We start from the raw sequence: 15,000 nt of genomic DNA on the forward strand, positions 1-15,000 counted from the left end.
ATGATAGCCCTCTTTTAATCAGGTTTCAAGTCTCTTAAGTAGGAATCACCTTCTGGTTTAATTTTTAAAAGCAATGATAAGGATCTGTTGTATTTATTCAGTTCAAGTTATTCATGCCTCTAGCATTTTGAGACAGCATAAAAAGGATGATAGTTTTTATTTAAGGGTTAGTAGTAGGTTCCAGTTTTATAGTGAACTTGTACAATTACCAGAATGATCTAGATAAAAAAAATATATATAAAATCATCATTAAATTTATCAAAAGATGCAAAAATAAAACTTAAAAGATAATTTCCATTAATATTCTTCTCTCATATGAAACACACTCCAATAATCAACAGAATCCACATCTTTCTGCTAACATACTTCAGCCAAGCATACTCTAACGGCACTATAACGTTCCCACTCGTCTCCCCCATAGATCGAGCAGCATTACAGATCAAAAGGACTGGTGATTGCGGGTTACTACCAGGCCAATGAACACGTCAAGGATAATGTGTAAGCATGATCGGGTTATTTTTGTCCTTTTATGTTAACTTTGAATATTTGTGGAAAGGATGCAGGCAAACTCTTTTTTTTTCTGTTCTTGTTGATATAAGTGCGTGTGAAGATTCATGTTTATTGTAGTACTTATTTATTGGTAAAATAAAGATAATACTTGGTTCTGTTATAGTCTTCAAGATGATGCATCATTATCAGATATATTCATTGAAAAGAATCATTTGCTAAATAGCTAGTTTTTCATCCTTTTATTTGTTCAAAGTTCAGATTAAATTTCCAAATCATCACAATACTTACAAATAGTCTGATAAGGATTGTTTATGAGACAATGTTTGTAGAGACTGTAAATATAACCATTAGTTATTATGTAAAATTGATTTTATGATAATATAGATTTCACCCCTTTTTCCTCAGGCCTGATTTTGTAGCTCTGAAGGTAGCGGAGAAGATAGCTGAGAATAATAATGATGCTTGCCTAATAATGGTGAGTGTTGAGCATTGTTTATTCTGCAATGATAATAGCAATAATAGTAGTTGATCAAACATATACTCTCTTCTAGTTCAAATTTAGTTATGTAAACCTTAGTTGATAGATAGTTGATATTATCAATGTTGTGTGTAAAAGAATATCAGTTGTAGTAGGATTGCCATTACTTTTAGCATGTAGTTTTTTTCTTCTTTTCAACTAAGTCATATCAACAAATATAAAGATAAACATTATCTTGCTTATTCTTTCTCAGTGTCAAATATTTTAAAAAGAATATGCATGTGAAAAAAGTGAATAGAGACACATGTTCCAAAATCAACTGGCAAATGCATAACTTGATATTTCTTATAAAAGTATATATAAGCTCTGTAGTTATATGAACAGATGTAGAAGTACTTTCCAGTAAGTTTCCCTTGATATAATTATATTTTTCTTAATGTTACTCAATGTATTTATTAAGGAAAATGTTTTTTTCTCCAAAGTATAACATTACTTTTATGACAGATTGACAACAAGAAACTGTGCCTGAATCTTCAGACTGCTCCCATCATCGTCTCACAGTTAACTTCAGATGGAAAGTGGAAAAGTAAAGATAAACCTAGGTGAGTTATATTCTTTATATTTATTCATTTCTTTTATCTTTTCTTCCTCTCTCTTATTCCCTTTCTTCTTTTTTTCTCTCTTTCTCACCTACACAGATCACACGTGCCTCCATGCATACTAAACACCCATAAACAACAACATAGGCATACACAGATTAATCATTATGTGCCTGTTTATGCAGAGGCATACATATGTATACACAGATTGTCTGTATATGTAGACTTGCATAGATTTAACCGTTTATTTTCTTCTTTTTTTATGTCTCCCTAGTTCATTTAATTATGCTTCCTTATGTATTGTAAGACCTTACAGTGCTCCCCAGTGTGCACAACCATTACATAAGAGAAACATACTGTTAAGAATGTTGTCATTTATATATGCATAAATACTCAATCAACATACCTATGGCAATATAATAATACCCCTCCCTGATTAGTTTTATGTTATATCCCATGTTTGTCATTAGGATATATTAATAAGTGCTTCTTGTCATGCAGGGATTACATGGGATTCAAAGATACAAGTGATGTCCTTTGATCTTCCATTTAATCATCTTTATTTACAAGTGACAATTATTTTTTGCATACTAACCAGTAGGCTGTATTCATTAGAAAACATTATGCAGGTAATAAGGGTGACTTATCTATTTTATATTAGTATCTTAACCCATTCCCGACGGGGGAATTCTAGCCTTGAATGTCCAAATGCCGGGGCGTTCGAATTATTAGGCCTAAATCAATTGAATGGCTGGCACAATACTGTGCCACCCGGCAACTGGGCTTTTGAATGCGCGGTACACATGCTGTACCACCCGTCCTGTGTGGGTTAATTAATAGGAACTTTAATTTATCCATATATGACCTAATGAAAATACAGAATACATACATCATTTGCAACTCTTCTTTCAGCATTCACATAGAGGCTGGTGCTCTGGATGTCATATCTCAGTTGCTCCAGAGGAAGGTCCAACACGACGTCAACGATTTCGACAACCACCTGGATGATCTGACCTGCGACTGGGACAACCCTCAGATCAACAAGCTCTTAGACACCCTAACAGCGGCTGCTCAGGACAAGTGTTAATGGAACTGTCATCTTTCTTTTTTTTCATCATTTTTTGGGGGACGATCAAAGTTATCAACTCTTCGACACATCCTGTATGTGTGCGTGTGTGCGTGTATCGTCTTTAGGTCCTGCAATGATCAAGTAGCACGAGCTAGTTGGTACGAAATTGTTGTTTTCGTTGAAGTCATTCCATCATCAGTGAGTCAGAGCCTTTTCTTTTCTTTCTAACTAGTGTCCCTCTTTAATTAATTGTAATTTTGGATAATATTTCATAACAGATTATGTCACATTTCATCATTTAATATTTGTAGAATTTTTTTGTATGAAAAGGAGGTAAAGCTGCTGCAGTAGTATATCATTGCCAGACATTGCTGTTGAAAAATGAAAACTTTTTGATGTATTGGGTATTTTTGCATATTAGTATTATTGAGCATTATATAATCATGCTAAAGATTCCTTTGTATACAGAACTACTTACATTTCTTCATTTTAGATGTATAGTTGTAAATATATTGTTCCATAGATTTCATATAATATAGTCTAGGGCAGATGAAATTTTACAGTAATGACTTTTAATGGAACTGTATATTTATTGTAATAGACTGAAAAAAAACATGAATATAAAGATTAGAAGAAAAAAAGTTGACATTTAATTAGCCTTCCTTTTCCTTCAACTCCATGCATTAATTAAGAGGTATTGATTGGCAAGACTTCATCATAGGGTTACTCGAGAATGTAAGGGATAAACAAGATTGAAATACAATCAAAGGAAAAGAAGGTGAGTTTTAGATGCATTACCTTTACATCATTTAACAATATACCTTGTAAGCCATGAATAGATTTGGACCTGAGTCCTGACATAAAATCACCGCTGTAAACAAAGAGTTAAAGCCACAACAAACTGAACTTGTTATTATATTTGCAACCTGTGGCGTCTCAGAGGAAATTTATTTTATTTGCTTCAGAGAGGAAGTGCTGCCTTTTCTTTTTTCTTATCAACTATTGTATCCACGTTTTTAAGACTTGGATAGCTGGTTCCTCCTGCATTACGTATGATCATTTACAATTAAGAGTGTGAGCTACTGAAGACGGAAGAAGTTGGCATTGCAGAAAGTTTGAAATAATAAAGTTATCTAAAGGTAATTGCTCACCCTAATTATACCTTGAACTTGGATTACATTCCTGGAACTGTTCTTATAATCAATCTTGCAGAACTTTTGAGATCCAAGCTGGAAAGAAATGTTTACTGTCACTAAGGCTTAGCAAATTCTAGGTTGCTTATTGAACCTAGAAATGATGTGTGTGAGAGAGCTAGTATCCTCAAGGCTTTTAAAATATTTCTAAAAAAAAATCTATGTATACACAGTTCATAAAGTCAGGATGCAGACTATTTACGAGCTACATGGTACCCTACATGGTCAATCTAATCTTGAGAGTTATCTAGCATTTTGATAAACAAAAACAAAAATAATATAAAGTATGTATATATGTGTATATATATATATATATATATATATATATATATATATATATATATATATATATATATATATAAAATATATATATATATATATATGGATGTTGATTGATAAAATTAAAAATAAGAGGTATCTGCTTACATCTAGTTCCAAATAAAGAAAATCTACAACATATATAAACTATATAAACAAAGCTAAAATGATGTTCGGTTAAGATAGCAATCAGAATAAAAATTCAAAGAAAAATAGTTCTAATCTGTGTAAAATTAGTTTCAGTTCTCCTATGTATTCCCCACTTACAAAAAGGCACAATGATTAAAACATGTTGAAAGTAGCAGAAATAATGCATTAAAAGATTGTTTTCTTTATTGCACACTTGCTGAAAGGAGGAAAAAAAATACAAAAAAATACTTTTCATTGAATAATACTTATTTATTTACCAGTCTCAGGTGTAATGTTCACAGAGTATCAAAGCAGAAAGATTTATCATTAATAGTGTGTGTTCAAACAAATTTACCCAACATGTATGAAAATATCTTACGTCCTATTCACATTATCATTATCCCCATATAGTATCTGAACATTCTACTTATCAGCATTGCAGCTTGGTAACAAAAGATGGCAGACATCATGAATCAGATTTATTGCCATTCACACCATTTTCACTATGTGCTTGCCTCTTGAGCATGTGGGTGGCTGCAACCCTTAGCCGAACATACTAGCAGCTGGTATGCAGTTATGCCATGTGGTGTTGACAATACACAGTTTATGATTATTTACTCAAGCCAAAGTATTTACAGACAATCTCCTCTTCATTTATCAACATTATATATATTTCCAACTACACATTTAAAGATTTTGCATGGATATTCAATGTTTAGTTAAGCACAAACTTTTCTGAGTATCTGGTAAATAGATGTCCACATAAAAATACATCAAGCATTCACAAAATATGAAAGGCTGGGATGGTGCTTCCATTGTTTGATTTCACGTCATTTTCTATGCAATCTCCACACCTATGTTCAAAAGCTAAAAAGGAATAATAATAGTGTGGGCAGGCCTTAAAGCCATAGCATTACTGAACAGGGTAACATAGAAAAAAGGGAACACTAGATTGTGAAGTCATTTTATTTCATACTTAAGGATCAGAATCTCGTTCTAACTTGGTATTCCAAATAACCTTTTAAATCCTGTTGTGAAATGCAAGATCTTAAGCATCTCAATTCCATACTCAAGATTTCCAGTTTAGGAGCATACCAAATTTCTTTCAATTAGACTGGCATGTGACCTTTCCAAATATTTTGGTGGATGAATCTTTTGGAGGAATTTTCAACCTTGGGTCATTGCCATAAGTAAACGTCCACTTTTTTTACATTGGAAATTTTCCATATTTTTATTTTGTCATATTTATGAAAATAACTTTCTTCACTTCTATTTTCAGACAAGATGTTTCCAAATTTAAGTTATCTTTTTTTCTTTTCTTTTTTCATAATTAGCTGATCAATGATCACAAAATGAAATTCATATTCATAAAAGAAAAGACATGTAATTCCATTAGCACATTGCTTCAACTGACTTTACAAATGAACTGACTAGACTGTATAAAAATATCTGACTCCAGTCTTTTCACACACTATATTTTTTTAGTCATATAAATTGCCTTCCCTTTATAATCTATTTTCTTTTTCTCAAATATATAAATCAGATATAGTTTTATGACCATATCTTAATTTTAGCATCATTTGAAATCAATCTTCTTCTTGTGAAATTTCATGAAAAAAGGTAATTCATACTGCTCATGTAATACCTGAATTCCCAGTCTTTATTGGACAATTGGCTAGGTGTTTCTTTTCTTCATCTTTCAAAATACCTAAAAATAAAAAAAGGAGGCAGCATACTGCAAGTTTATTTTCTCTGTAGCATGTGCTATTTGCAAATCTACAACTGATTAATTCTATATATGAAATCAGAGACAAAAATAGACTTGTTTTTCTTTTGGTTGACTAATTATAAAGGAGCAGATAAAATAGCAGGGGGAGTGGGGGTGGGGGGGGGGAGAGGAGGAAGAGGAAGAGGGAGAGGGAGAGGTAGATGAGTGTGAGTGTGAGAGTGAGAGTGTGAGTGAGTGAGTGAGTGAAAGTGAAAGTGAAAATGAGAGTGAGAGTGAGAGTGAGAGTGAGAGTGTGAGTGTGTGAGAGTGTGTGTGTGTTTGTGTGTGTGTGTGTGTGTGTGTGTGTGTGTGTGTGTGTGTGTGTGTGTGTGTGTGTGTGTGTGTGTGTGTGTGTGTGTGTGTGTGTGTGTGTGTGTGTGTGTGTGTGTGTGTGTGTGTGTGTGTGTGTGTGTATCTGCGTGTGTGTGTGTATCTGTGCGTGTGTGTGTACCTGCGCGTGTGTGTGTACCTGCACGCGTGTGTGTACCTGCTCGTGTGTGTGTATCTGCGAGTGTGTGTATCTGCGCGTGTGTGTGTATCTGTGTGTGTATATTTGCTTGTGTGTCAGTATATGTACATGTGTGCCAACATGGTAACACTTTTATTAGCAATATTTAAGAAAAAAAACAGCAATAGCCAAATAAGCACAGATAACTTTTAAACTTTATCGCACCACAAATTCCTTAATAAAATGCAAACATTACACAGAGCTTATTTATATAATTGTAGCAAAAAAGCTGAAATTCATATAATACAATTGCAAGCACAGCTACTTTTCATGAGAATATGTTATACTCATATAAAAAATTTAAGTTTCTTTTAATGCTCCAACTTTTTTTCCTTTTTCTTTTCTTTCTTTAAAAACATTAAAGCTCCATGACATAAAATTATAATTACATTTGTTTTCTTATCAAAATTATCATTATCACATCATCCATCTCTCAAAAAAAAAAAAAAAAAAATAGAAGAACGAAGAAAGCTATACAAAGAAAAGACTCTCTACAATCTGTTCATCATCATTCTGGGTTCACATAGGTCATATCTCTCTATCAAAAAAAAAAAAAATGGATGGTGGTAAGTGGTTATTTTTTCCCTTTTTCAATTATTTTCATTTGTTGTTTTTGGCACAAGGACTGTTTGTATATTTTATTATATTTTACATTTCTGTTCCATTTTCTTGTATAAAAAAAAACAATAATAATAATAAATAAATTCTGATGGGGTGATGGTTGTGTCAGTATATGTACATGTGTGCAACATGGTAACACTTTTATTAGCAATTATTAGCGAAAAAAAAAAAAAAAAATAGCAAAAATAAGCACAGATAAGACTTAAAATTTTTTTTTTATAATAAATACAAATAAAAAAAAAAAAAAACACAACTTATATTATTTAATTATTAATTGTATGCTGAAATTCATATAATTCATATATAAAAAACAAGCACCGCTACTTTTTTTGACTCAAATATGAGATCATATAAAAAATTTAAGTTTCTTTTAATGCTCCAACTTTTTTCCCTTTTTCTTTTCTTTCTTTAAAAGCATTAAAGCTCCATGACATATAAATTCATTCCCATTTTTCATATATCAAAATATCATCAATCACACATGTGAAAAAAAAATTGTGCAAAAAAAATAGTACAACATAGAAAGCTATACAAAATAAAAACGAAGTTTTCTCTCTTAGTTTATCATACATTTCTGACCGGGTTCGAAATAGGTCTTCTATCTTTTTTAAAAAATCTGATGTTAGTAGTGATAGATGTCTTTATTCATTTTTCCAATAAATTATTGGCCTGTTTAGTAATTTTCGGCCAAGTTATAGATTTTTTATTAGGGGTTATTTCTTTCCATCTTTTTTTTTTATAAAAAAACAATATAATAATAAAAAAAAAATTGTATGCTGATGGTTGTGTATTACACATGTTTACCAGAAGCAAATGGGAGTGTTAGGCATCATTTACAGGGTATGCTGCCTGCCCTCTCTAGTAGCAATATAAACAAATTCTGGTGCACCAGCTGTCCAAATGCGACAGCAAAAGAGAAAATTCAAATGTTACATAAATGACATTCAACTACCAACATGAATATAGGGAGTTCTTTATCTAACCATATTAAAAATTAACAATAACCTTTTCAAAGCTAAGAAAATATTTAGAGTGGCCATGAAAGGTGATAAACCAAATACAACGTAATCTATAACCAACATTTCACAAAAGCACAAGACTTTAAATAATATCCTATCAGATGTAAGGAACATCAATCACAACCTCTTCAATGACTGTCAACACATATTGGACATATTTACAGCAAGAGAATGACAATAACATAAATTACAGTATCTGCACTTGCATGCCATCTGTCGGAATGTATATTACATAAGTATTCATGAATTTGTGTCGCTGTTATGCCTTTGAACATTTTATCATGTATATACCCACTTTGTGTAAGGTGAGAGGCAATGTAAGCTTGTTATAAATGTACTATTTATTACTATAATATGACCTCATCATGCTTACTCTTCCAGTGAGTCTTCCATCTAAATCCTCACCAAATTTTCAAAAGAAATCAACATGCAAATGTTGCACAAAAAAAAAAAAAAGGAGCTTATACTGCATTATTAGAAATATTCAAGCAGTGTCTTTTATGAAAATAGAATTGAGGTAATGTGTATACACATAAAAAGCTATGCTTTACAAGAAAATTAGCACTTTGACAAGCACTCTCCATATAGGAATGATCTTGAATACAATACATCTTTAAAATAGGAAATAATATAAAACCAAATTAATAAATAATGGCAGAAATCTATTTAATCTCTATCCATAATCATTGCAAAAATCCCTGTAGTAGTATTTAGTAAAAAATATTCCAAGTTTTTACCTATAAATTTACTGAAAAAATATATAATAAAGAAATCCAGTAGGAAACAGAGTATTTGCAATTCCCATAATTATATTTTATAGTATATTTATCTTCTAAATATTCAGTATAAAAATTCTTTGGAGGATTTCACAAGACACAAGCTACAGCATTAACCCATTGACAGTGGATGGCATGATTTGCTGCAAAGGCAGTCGGTCATAGACACAGATGGCACCACGTCAGACAATGTAAATCCACCATCCGACTGTGTACATATTTTATTAAAAACCGCGGCCGATGGGTTAAAATAAAAATAGTTCCAAAGCCAAGAAACTTGTTTTGCATGGCATGACTGCACCAACCATGGCAAAATAGATTTCACTCTAACGTATACTCTTCACCATAACTATAACATTATGTCACCAATATGTGCTCCTCACTGGCAGTTCAGTTCATAAAAGATGGCTTTACAAACTTATTTTTCAACTATTATTTTAATTAATAAATTATTAAATTTTCTGAGTTGGAGAAAATTAAATATGTGATCAATCATATGTGAATAAAAAGAATTTCAAAAATCAAAGATTTAAGTGAAATAGTCAAATATAGCCCTATTCCTGATGAAAGTTTGCTTAAAAAAGCCAGTAAAGTGAATGGACATTAGCCGACAGCTTCTAACAATGACCGCAATCCTGAATCACTGCCTCGAAAAAGCCAGAGATCGGTACTTGCAATTACATGTACTCCTCTTGCAGTTCCTTGACAGTTACTATGAGGTTAGAGAAGTTTGGTCGCGCAGATGGCTCGTGATCCCAACAAGGACGTATTAATTTGGAGTAGATGTTCGTCCTGCATGGGCCCCTGCATCTCAGTCGTATGCCGTTTTTAAGGCACTAGGGGTGAAAAGTTTGCAAAATGATAATTAACAAGTATTTATTCCATGTATCCTATTCTAAATATTGGGAAATTGTTTAACAATTGCCATATATCTCTTTTTAAAAATTGAAAAAGAAAAGAAAATTATCATAATCTTAAAAACTACAACTATTTTTATATTTTTTTACCTTTTTTCTATACACATGTTTAGCAAAACCATATATTATTTCATTATCACACCAATTTCATCTACAAGTAGAAAAGACAAGCTTCATTATGCCAAACCTCTATGAGTTTAACAGATTCTTCCGGAAGGTCAGGCTCGGCACCACGAGTAAACATCTCCCAGCAGGTCACACCATATGACCACACATCACTCTTGTGCGAATACTGCTCGTTCTCAATGCACTCCAGAGCATACCTAAAGGGAACAGAGTAGATAAAATAATATTTACTTTTATAAAGTCTAAGCTAAACCCTTTTCAGGCACATGCTACTACTTCTTTAAAAAATTATGTTGCTGGTTTCAACCCCAACACTACCATATCTACAGACAAACTTTACACATGTATAGTCATCCTTCTTTCCAGGGTTAACCCGTTAACAATGGGTGACAAGATACCATGTTAAGTGGTGGCAGCATCAGTCGCCAGGAGTAAGATATTTTGTCGTAGCTATCCTCCTGGCCAGCGCACCGAGTGATAAGGCATATAGCGCTTGGCTGTGGCCAGGGCAGGCGAAAATCCTAAGGCAATAATTAGGCTTACGCATTTGAAATATCTCATCATTTCGACCATTTGGAACCAAAAAGCCTCATTGTTAATAGGTTAAAAGAAGGAAAAAAAATTATACTTATATATAACTTTTGCTATGTCATTAACCCAATCCCGACGAGCCCAGCGAAAAGTGAAAACCCCCTACGCCGGGCCTATGCAATATTGCATCAGGAATGTCACACTGGTTTGTCACCAGGCATTTTGCCGTGTCACATGGGTGTGACACACCGTCATCATTGGGTTAATGAAGAAGGGGGAAAACAAAATTGCAATATTTACACATTTCAAAGATTACCATCATAGTATGTATGTATTCATATTTACTCTCACAGTTCCATTCAGAATGCCTACCTCTTTATAAACTGCTTTTTATATAAAAAATTCACTACTAATGTAAATAGTAATTGGCTGCCAAGAGAGATTAAATTTTCAGCAAACATGTCATGCAGTTTCTTTAACCCTTTCATATAAGCATTTCCACATGATAAGATCAATTTCACACAGTATTTTTCCTTCTGCTGAAATTTCAAATAGTATTACCATCCCTTCCTGGATTAAAAATAATAGTATTACTTTGCTAATAGATAAACACACATATTAAGGTGCACAAAATCCACGGAACATCAGATGATGTGACCCATCTTGGAAGGGTTAATCATATCATGTTCACTGAAACTGCTAATCTTCTTATCATTATCATTAAACTTCCTCCACATGAATACTTGCCATCCTAATGGTAGTGCTCTCACAGTTTGGCGAATGTAGTAATTTCCTTTATTCGGCTGCTGGGCCAAACCAAAGTCAGTAATTTTGACTGTATTTTCATCCGCGACAAGGACATTACGAGCTGCAAGATCTCGGTGAATGATTCTCTTCTGTTCAAGATAGTCCATACCCTGAAAAAGACATTACATCATAGGATAAACATATTTCTTAAACATTATTCATTCCATATCTACATATGATCTTTTTCTTCTCTTTGTATGCATGAGTGTGTGTCTGTATTCAGTGTTATATCAGAATGTATATCTCAATCAGTTCCTCTTATTACATATTCAATACTTGTTTTTTTATTTGTGTGTATGTGTCTGTGTTCCTGATCTCATATAGATGTATCTATGTTCATGTTCCTATGCATGAATATTTTAATTCATGTTCCTTTGTATGTGCATCTGCGTTCATGTTCTTATGTCAGTATTTATGTCTAATCTTTCTCTGCATGTATGCACACATGAGGTATGGTGTAAATTTTCACAAGAACAGCTGATCATAAAATACACAATAAAACTGACTGACCTCTGCGATATCCAATGCAAACTTGAGAAGGTTTCTATCCTCAATTTGATCTTTGCATCGGATAATGTAAGCTCTCAGAGAGCCTTCCTTCAGATACTCCATGATCATGTATAGTTCCTCACCATCTCCTTCACAAAGGCCGCATAACCGCACCACATTCTTGTGATCTAGTTTCTATGAGGTGTAAAATATTTTAAAAATGAGAAGCAATTCCAGTTCATAAAATATATATATTTTTTAAATACAAATAAATATTTTTAAAAATTATTTTCCTACATATAGTAAGTGTTCTTTGCCATTTCATCATCATGGCAAGAAATCTTATTCCTCAATTTAAATATCATGCATAAATTGCCAACTCATAAGTAATTCTTAACATTGTTCATCCAAAACTATGATTCCTAAGTCTTAATTCCCAAAGTCACTCTAAAGTCACCCAAATGTTTTCTTTAATTCTGGAAAATGTTGAATAATATCAACCCTTTATCCTGTTGCTGACATGGCTGTTTTGGCTCCAAATGGTCTAAACGCTGGGGTATTTCAAACACATAAGCCTAACGCCTTGGGCTTTCCTTTTGGCTGGCATGTAGGCCAGAAGAAAAGCCATGACAAAATGTCTTGTTCCCAGCGGCTGGTCCTGCCACCACTCAATGTGAGATCTTGTCAGCTGGCGTTAATGGGTTAACAACATATGACGTGATATTCCCGTCACGGGTTGGCTGGTCTTTCCGCTGGTGATGTGAACACCAGATCATGGCTTTTATCTCGCCTTAGCATCTAAATAGCCCGGAGCCAAAACCGCCCCCTCGTTAACAGTCTAAGTACTCTTAACATACACACTCCTTACAAACAATTCCAGATATTTTGACATTACTTTTTTATTCCAAACAACCTAAAATTGGATTCCAGTCTACAAGACAATATCATAAATAACATCTCAAGAGCAAACTATCAAGAAATTAGATATGCATTTCTACTGGAAATTAAAGAATTTATTTCCAAAAGATCTGCCTCATTTCTAACCACAGATCACGTGAGTTAAGTATGAAGACTTTTAATACTCTCATTCTCAACATCAATTCCAAACAATTCATGTACATATTAAAATGAGTATCTCTTCTCTAACCACAGAAGATGCATATGCTAGCAATTCCACTTCCAAAGCCTTTGTACCTTCATAATATTGATCTCCCTCATGTGATCCTCAATTTGTCCCGCAGCCTTCAGGGTCTTGATGGCCACTGTCTCCACACGTCCCGACGGGTCCTTCATCTCACCGCGGTACACTACCCCATAGTAACCCTGGAAATGTTTGGGGGATCAAACTAGATATTTTGGAAGACAGGATTACAGTATACAATAGTATCGACTATAAAAAGAACTGCATATATTCACTATATAATCATTATCTAAATCTAAAATATCTACCATAAAATTCCACAAGGTACTTAGATCTATACACCTGTAGGTAACCCACTTATCCTATGTGATGTTCGAAAGTAGTCAGACAATGAAATGTCTGATAAAGCCTATTTTTCTATCAAACATTTACCATTATCTAGCACTGCCCAGATAATATTTGGAAATTTGATCAGTCCTGGAAACATTTAAAGAATGTATATTTTGGGACAAATCGTATGGAAAATATCATGACTTCACATAGTTGAGTTTACAAGTCACAAATCTCATAGTTGAGGACAAGCATTACTTGTTCCCTAACTAGTTATGCCACTGAATGAGGATAATCATTCAAACAACTAAATGTTAGGTAACAAATAGTCTAGTAACCTTTACTACATGTAATAGTATTATCTTCCTTATAACTACATAGTTTGATCTTTATTACATCATTTATGTGTTACCTGTTTCTCCTAAAACAGCAAAATTAAGGTCAAGAGTATGTCATTTCCCTAAAGTCTTCTAATGCTGATACACAAGAGGACTGATGACAGCTGTTAATGATAAAAGGGGAATGACAGAACCTTAACAATGACACCTAAGAAAATGTATATCCTAAATATGAAAAGCATTCAACCACATAAAAATACTTCTAAGCTCCTATTGTAAAGACTAATTATAAACAGAATGAATAAGGAAAGAACAACCATAGACACATCCTAATTCTCAAACAAATGCATCACTCCATCTTCCCCCTACCTCTCCAATTTTGATGTCGAAAGTTATGTCTGACTTGTAGAGTTGCAACGGCTCGGACGGGATATGGGGCACCTCTGGTAGACGCTGTGCGGCAAGCGGAGGCAGTAGCAGCTCACTTAGTTTCTTTTCACTGAAAAGCAAATATAGCTAATCTTGGTAGGTATGTGTATTTGCATGTATGCTTGTTTGTGTTTGTGTTTGTGTGTTTGTATTTGTATTTGTATTTGTATTTGTATCTGTGCCTGTGCCTGTGCCTGTGCCTGTGCCTGTGCCTGTGCCTGTGCCTGTGCCTGTGCCTGTGCCTGTATGTGTGTGTCTGTGTATGTGTGTGTGTGTGTGTGTGTGTGTGTGTGTGTGTGTGTGTGTGTGTGTGTGTGTGTGTGTGTGTGTGTGTGTGTGTGTGTGTGTGTGTGTGTGTGTGTGTGTGTGTGTGTGTGTGTGTGTGTGCGTGTGCATGTGCCTGTGCCTGTGCCTGTGCCTGTGCCTGTGCCTGTGCCTGTTGCCTGTGCCTGTGCTGTGCCTGTGCCTGTGCCTGTGCTGTGCCTGTGCCTGTGCTGTGCCTGTGCCTGTGCTGTGCCTGTGCCTGTGCCTGTGCCTGTGCTTGTGCCTGTGCCTGTGCCTGTGCCTGTGCCTGTGCCTGTGCCTGAGCCTGTGCCTGTGCCTGTGCCTGTGCTTGTGCTTGTGCTTGTGCTTGTGCATGTGCTGTGCCTGTGCCTGTGCTGTGCCTGTGCCTGTGCTGTGCCTGTGCCTGTGCCTGTGCCTGTGCTGTGCCTGTGCCTGTGCTGTGCCTGTGCCTGTGCCTGTGCTGTGCCTGTGCCTGTGCCTGTGCTGTGCCTGTGCCTGTGCTGTGCCTGTGCCTGTGCCTGTGCCTGTGCTGTGCCTGTGCCTGTGCCTGTGCTGTGCCTGTGCCTGTGCTGTGCCTGTGCCTGTGCCTGTGCCTGTGCTGTGCGTGTTCCTGTGCCTG

The 15,000-nt window shown here is 34.6% G+C and overlaps 3 protein-coding genes across 4 annotated transcripts in view; 1 reads left to right on the forward strand and 2 right to left on the reverse strand.

Annotated features, from left to right (window-relative positions):
* The window catches only part of EMC8-9 (ER membrane protein complex subunit 8/9), a 5,232-nt gene extending 1,433 nt beyond the window's left edge, over positions 1-3,799 (forward strand). For both annotated transcript variants that reach the window (XM_086532433.1, XM_086532432.1), the window contains exons 3-6: positions 422-498; positions 916-985; positions 1,493-1,590; positions 2,500-3,799. In XM_086532433.1, the coding sequence (XP_086388559.1) occupies positions 422-498; positions 916-985; positions 1,493-1,590; positions 2,500-2,674 (420 nt within the window). In that variant the 3' untranslated portion in view covers positions 2,675-3,799. The remainder of the gene's footprint in view (positions 1-421; positions 499-915; positions 986-1,492; positions 1,591-2,499) is intronic.
* LOC147467201 (tyrosine-protein kinase receptor Tie-1-like) lies at positions 3,656-11,476 on the reverse strand. The gene is made up of 6 exons (XM_086532477.1): positions 11,310-11,476; positions 10,093-10,228; positions 9,670-9,824; positions 8,404-8,425; positions 3,808-3,885; positions 3,656-3,697 (listed from the first exon to the last, which is right to left on the reverse strand). The coding sequence occupies exons 1-6, from the start codon at positions 11,474-11,476 to the stop codon at positions 3,656-3,658; spliced, it is 600 nt and encodes a 199-aa protein (XP_086388603.1).
* A 184-nt stretch (positions 11,477-11,660) lies between these two features.
* The window catches only part of LOC122262019 (tyrosine-protein kinase hopscotch), a 23,303-nt gene continuing 19,963 nt past the window's right edge, over positions 11,661-15,000 (reverse strand). Inside the window, 3 exon segments of the mRNA XM_086532434.1 lie at positions 11,661-12,053; positions 13,053-13,181; positions 14,037-14,296. Coding sequence (XP_086388560.1) covers positions 11,835-12,053; positions 13,053-13,181; positions 14,037-14,296 — 608 coding nt within the window. The 3' untranslated portion in view covers positions 11,661-11,834.

Source organism: Penaeus japonicus, unplaced genomic scaffold, assembly GCF_977035675.1.
Source record: "Penaeus japonicus unplaced genomic scaffold, GWHDUDI00000001_assembly GWHDUDI00000037, whole genome shotgun sequence".
In the NCBI taxonomy this organism is placed as follows: domain Eukaryota; kingdom Metazoa; phylum Arthropoda; class Malacostraca; order Decapoda; family Penaeidae; genus Penaeus; species Penaeus japonicus.

Excerpts from the sequence above, each read along its gene's own strand:
- LOC147467201 (XM_086532477.1), bottom strand. The coding sequence starts at position 11,476 with ATGGACTATCTTGAACAGAAGAGAATCATTCACCGAGATCTTGCAGCT. Across the intron at positions 8,426-9,669 it reads GAACTGCAAGAGGAGTACAT|ATGGCATGCAAGTGCAGATA; the intron begins GTAATTGCAAGT and ends ACATTCCGACAG. Across the intron at positions 3,698-3,807 it reads AAGTTCAAGGTATAATTAGG|GAGGAACCAGCTATCCAAGT; the intron begins GTGAGCAATTAC and ends TACGTAATGCAG.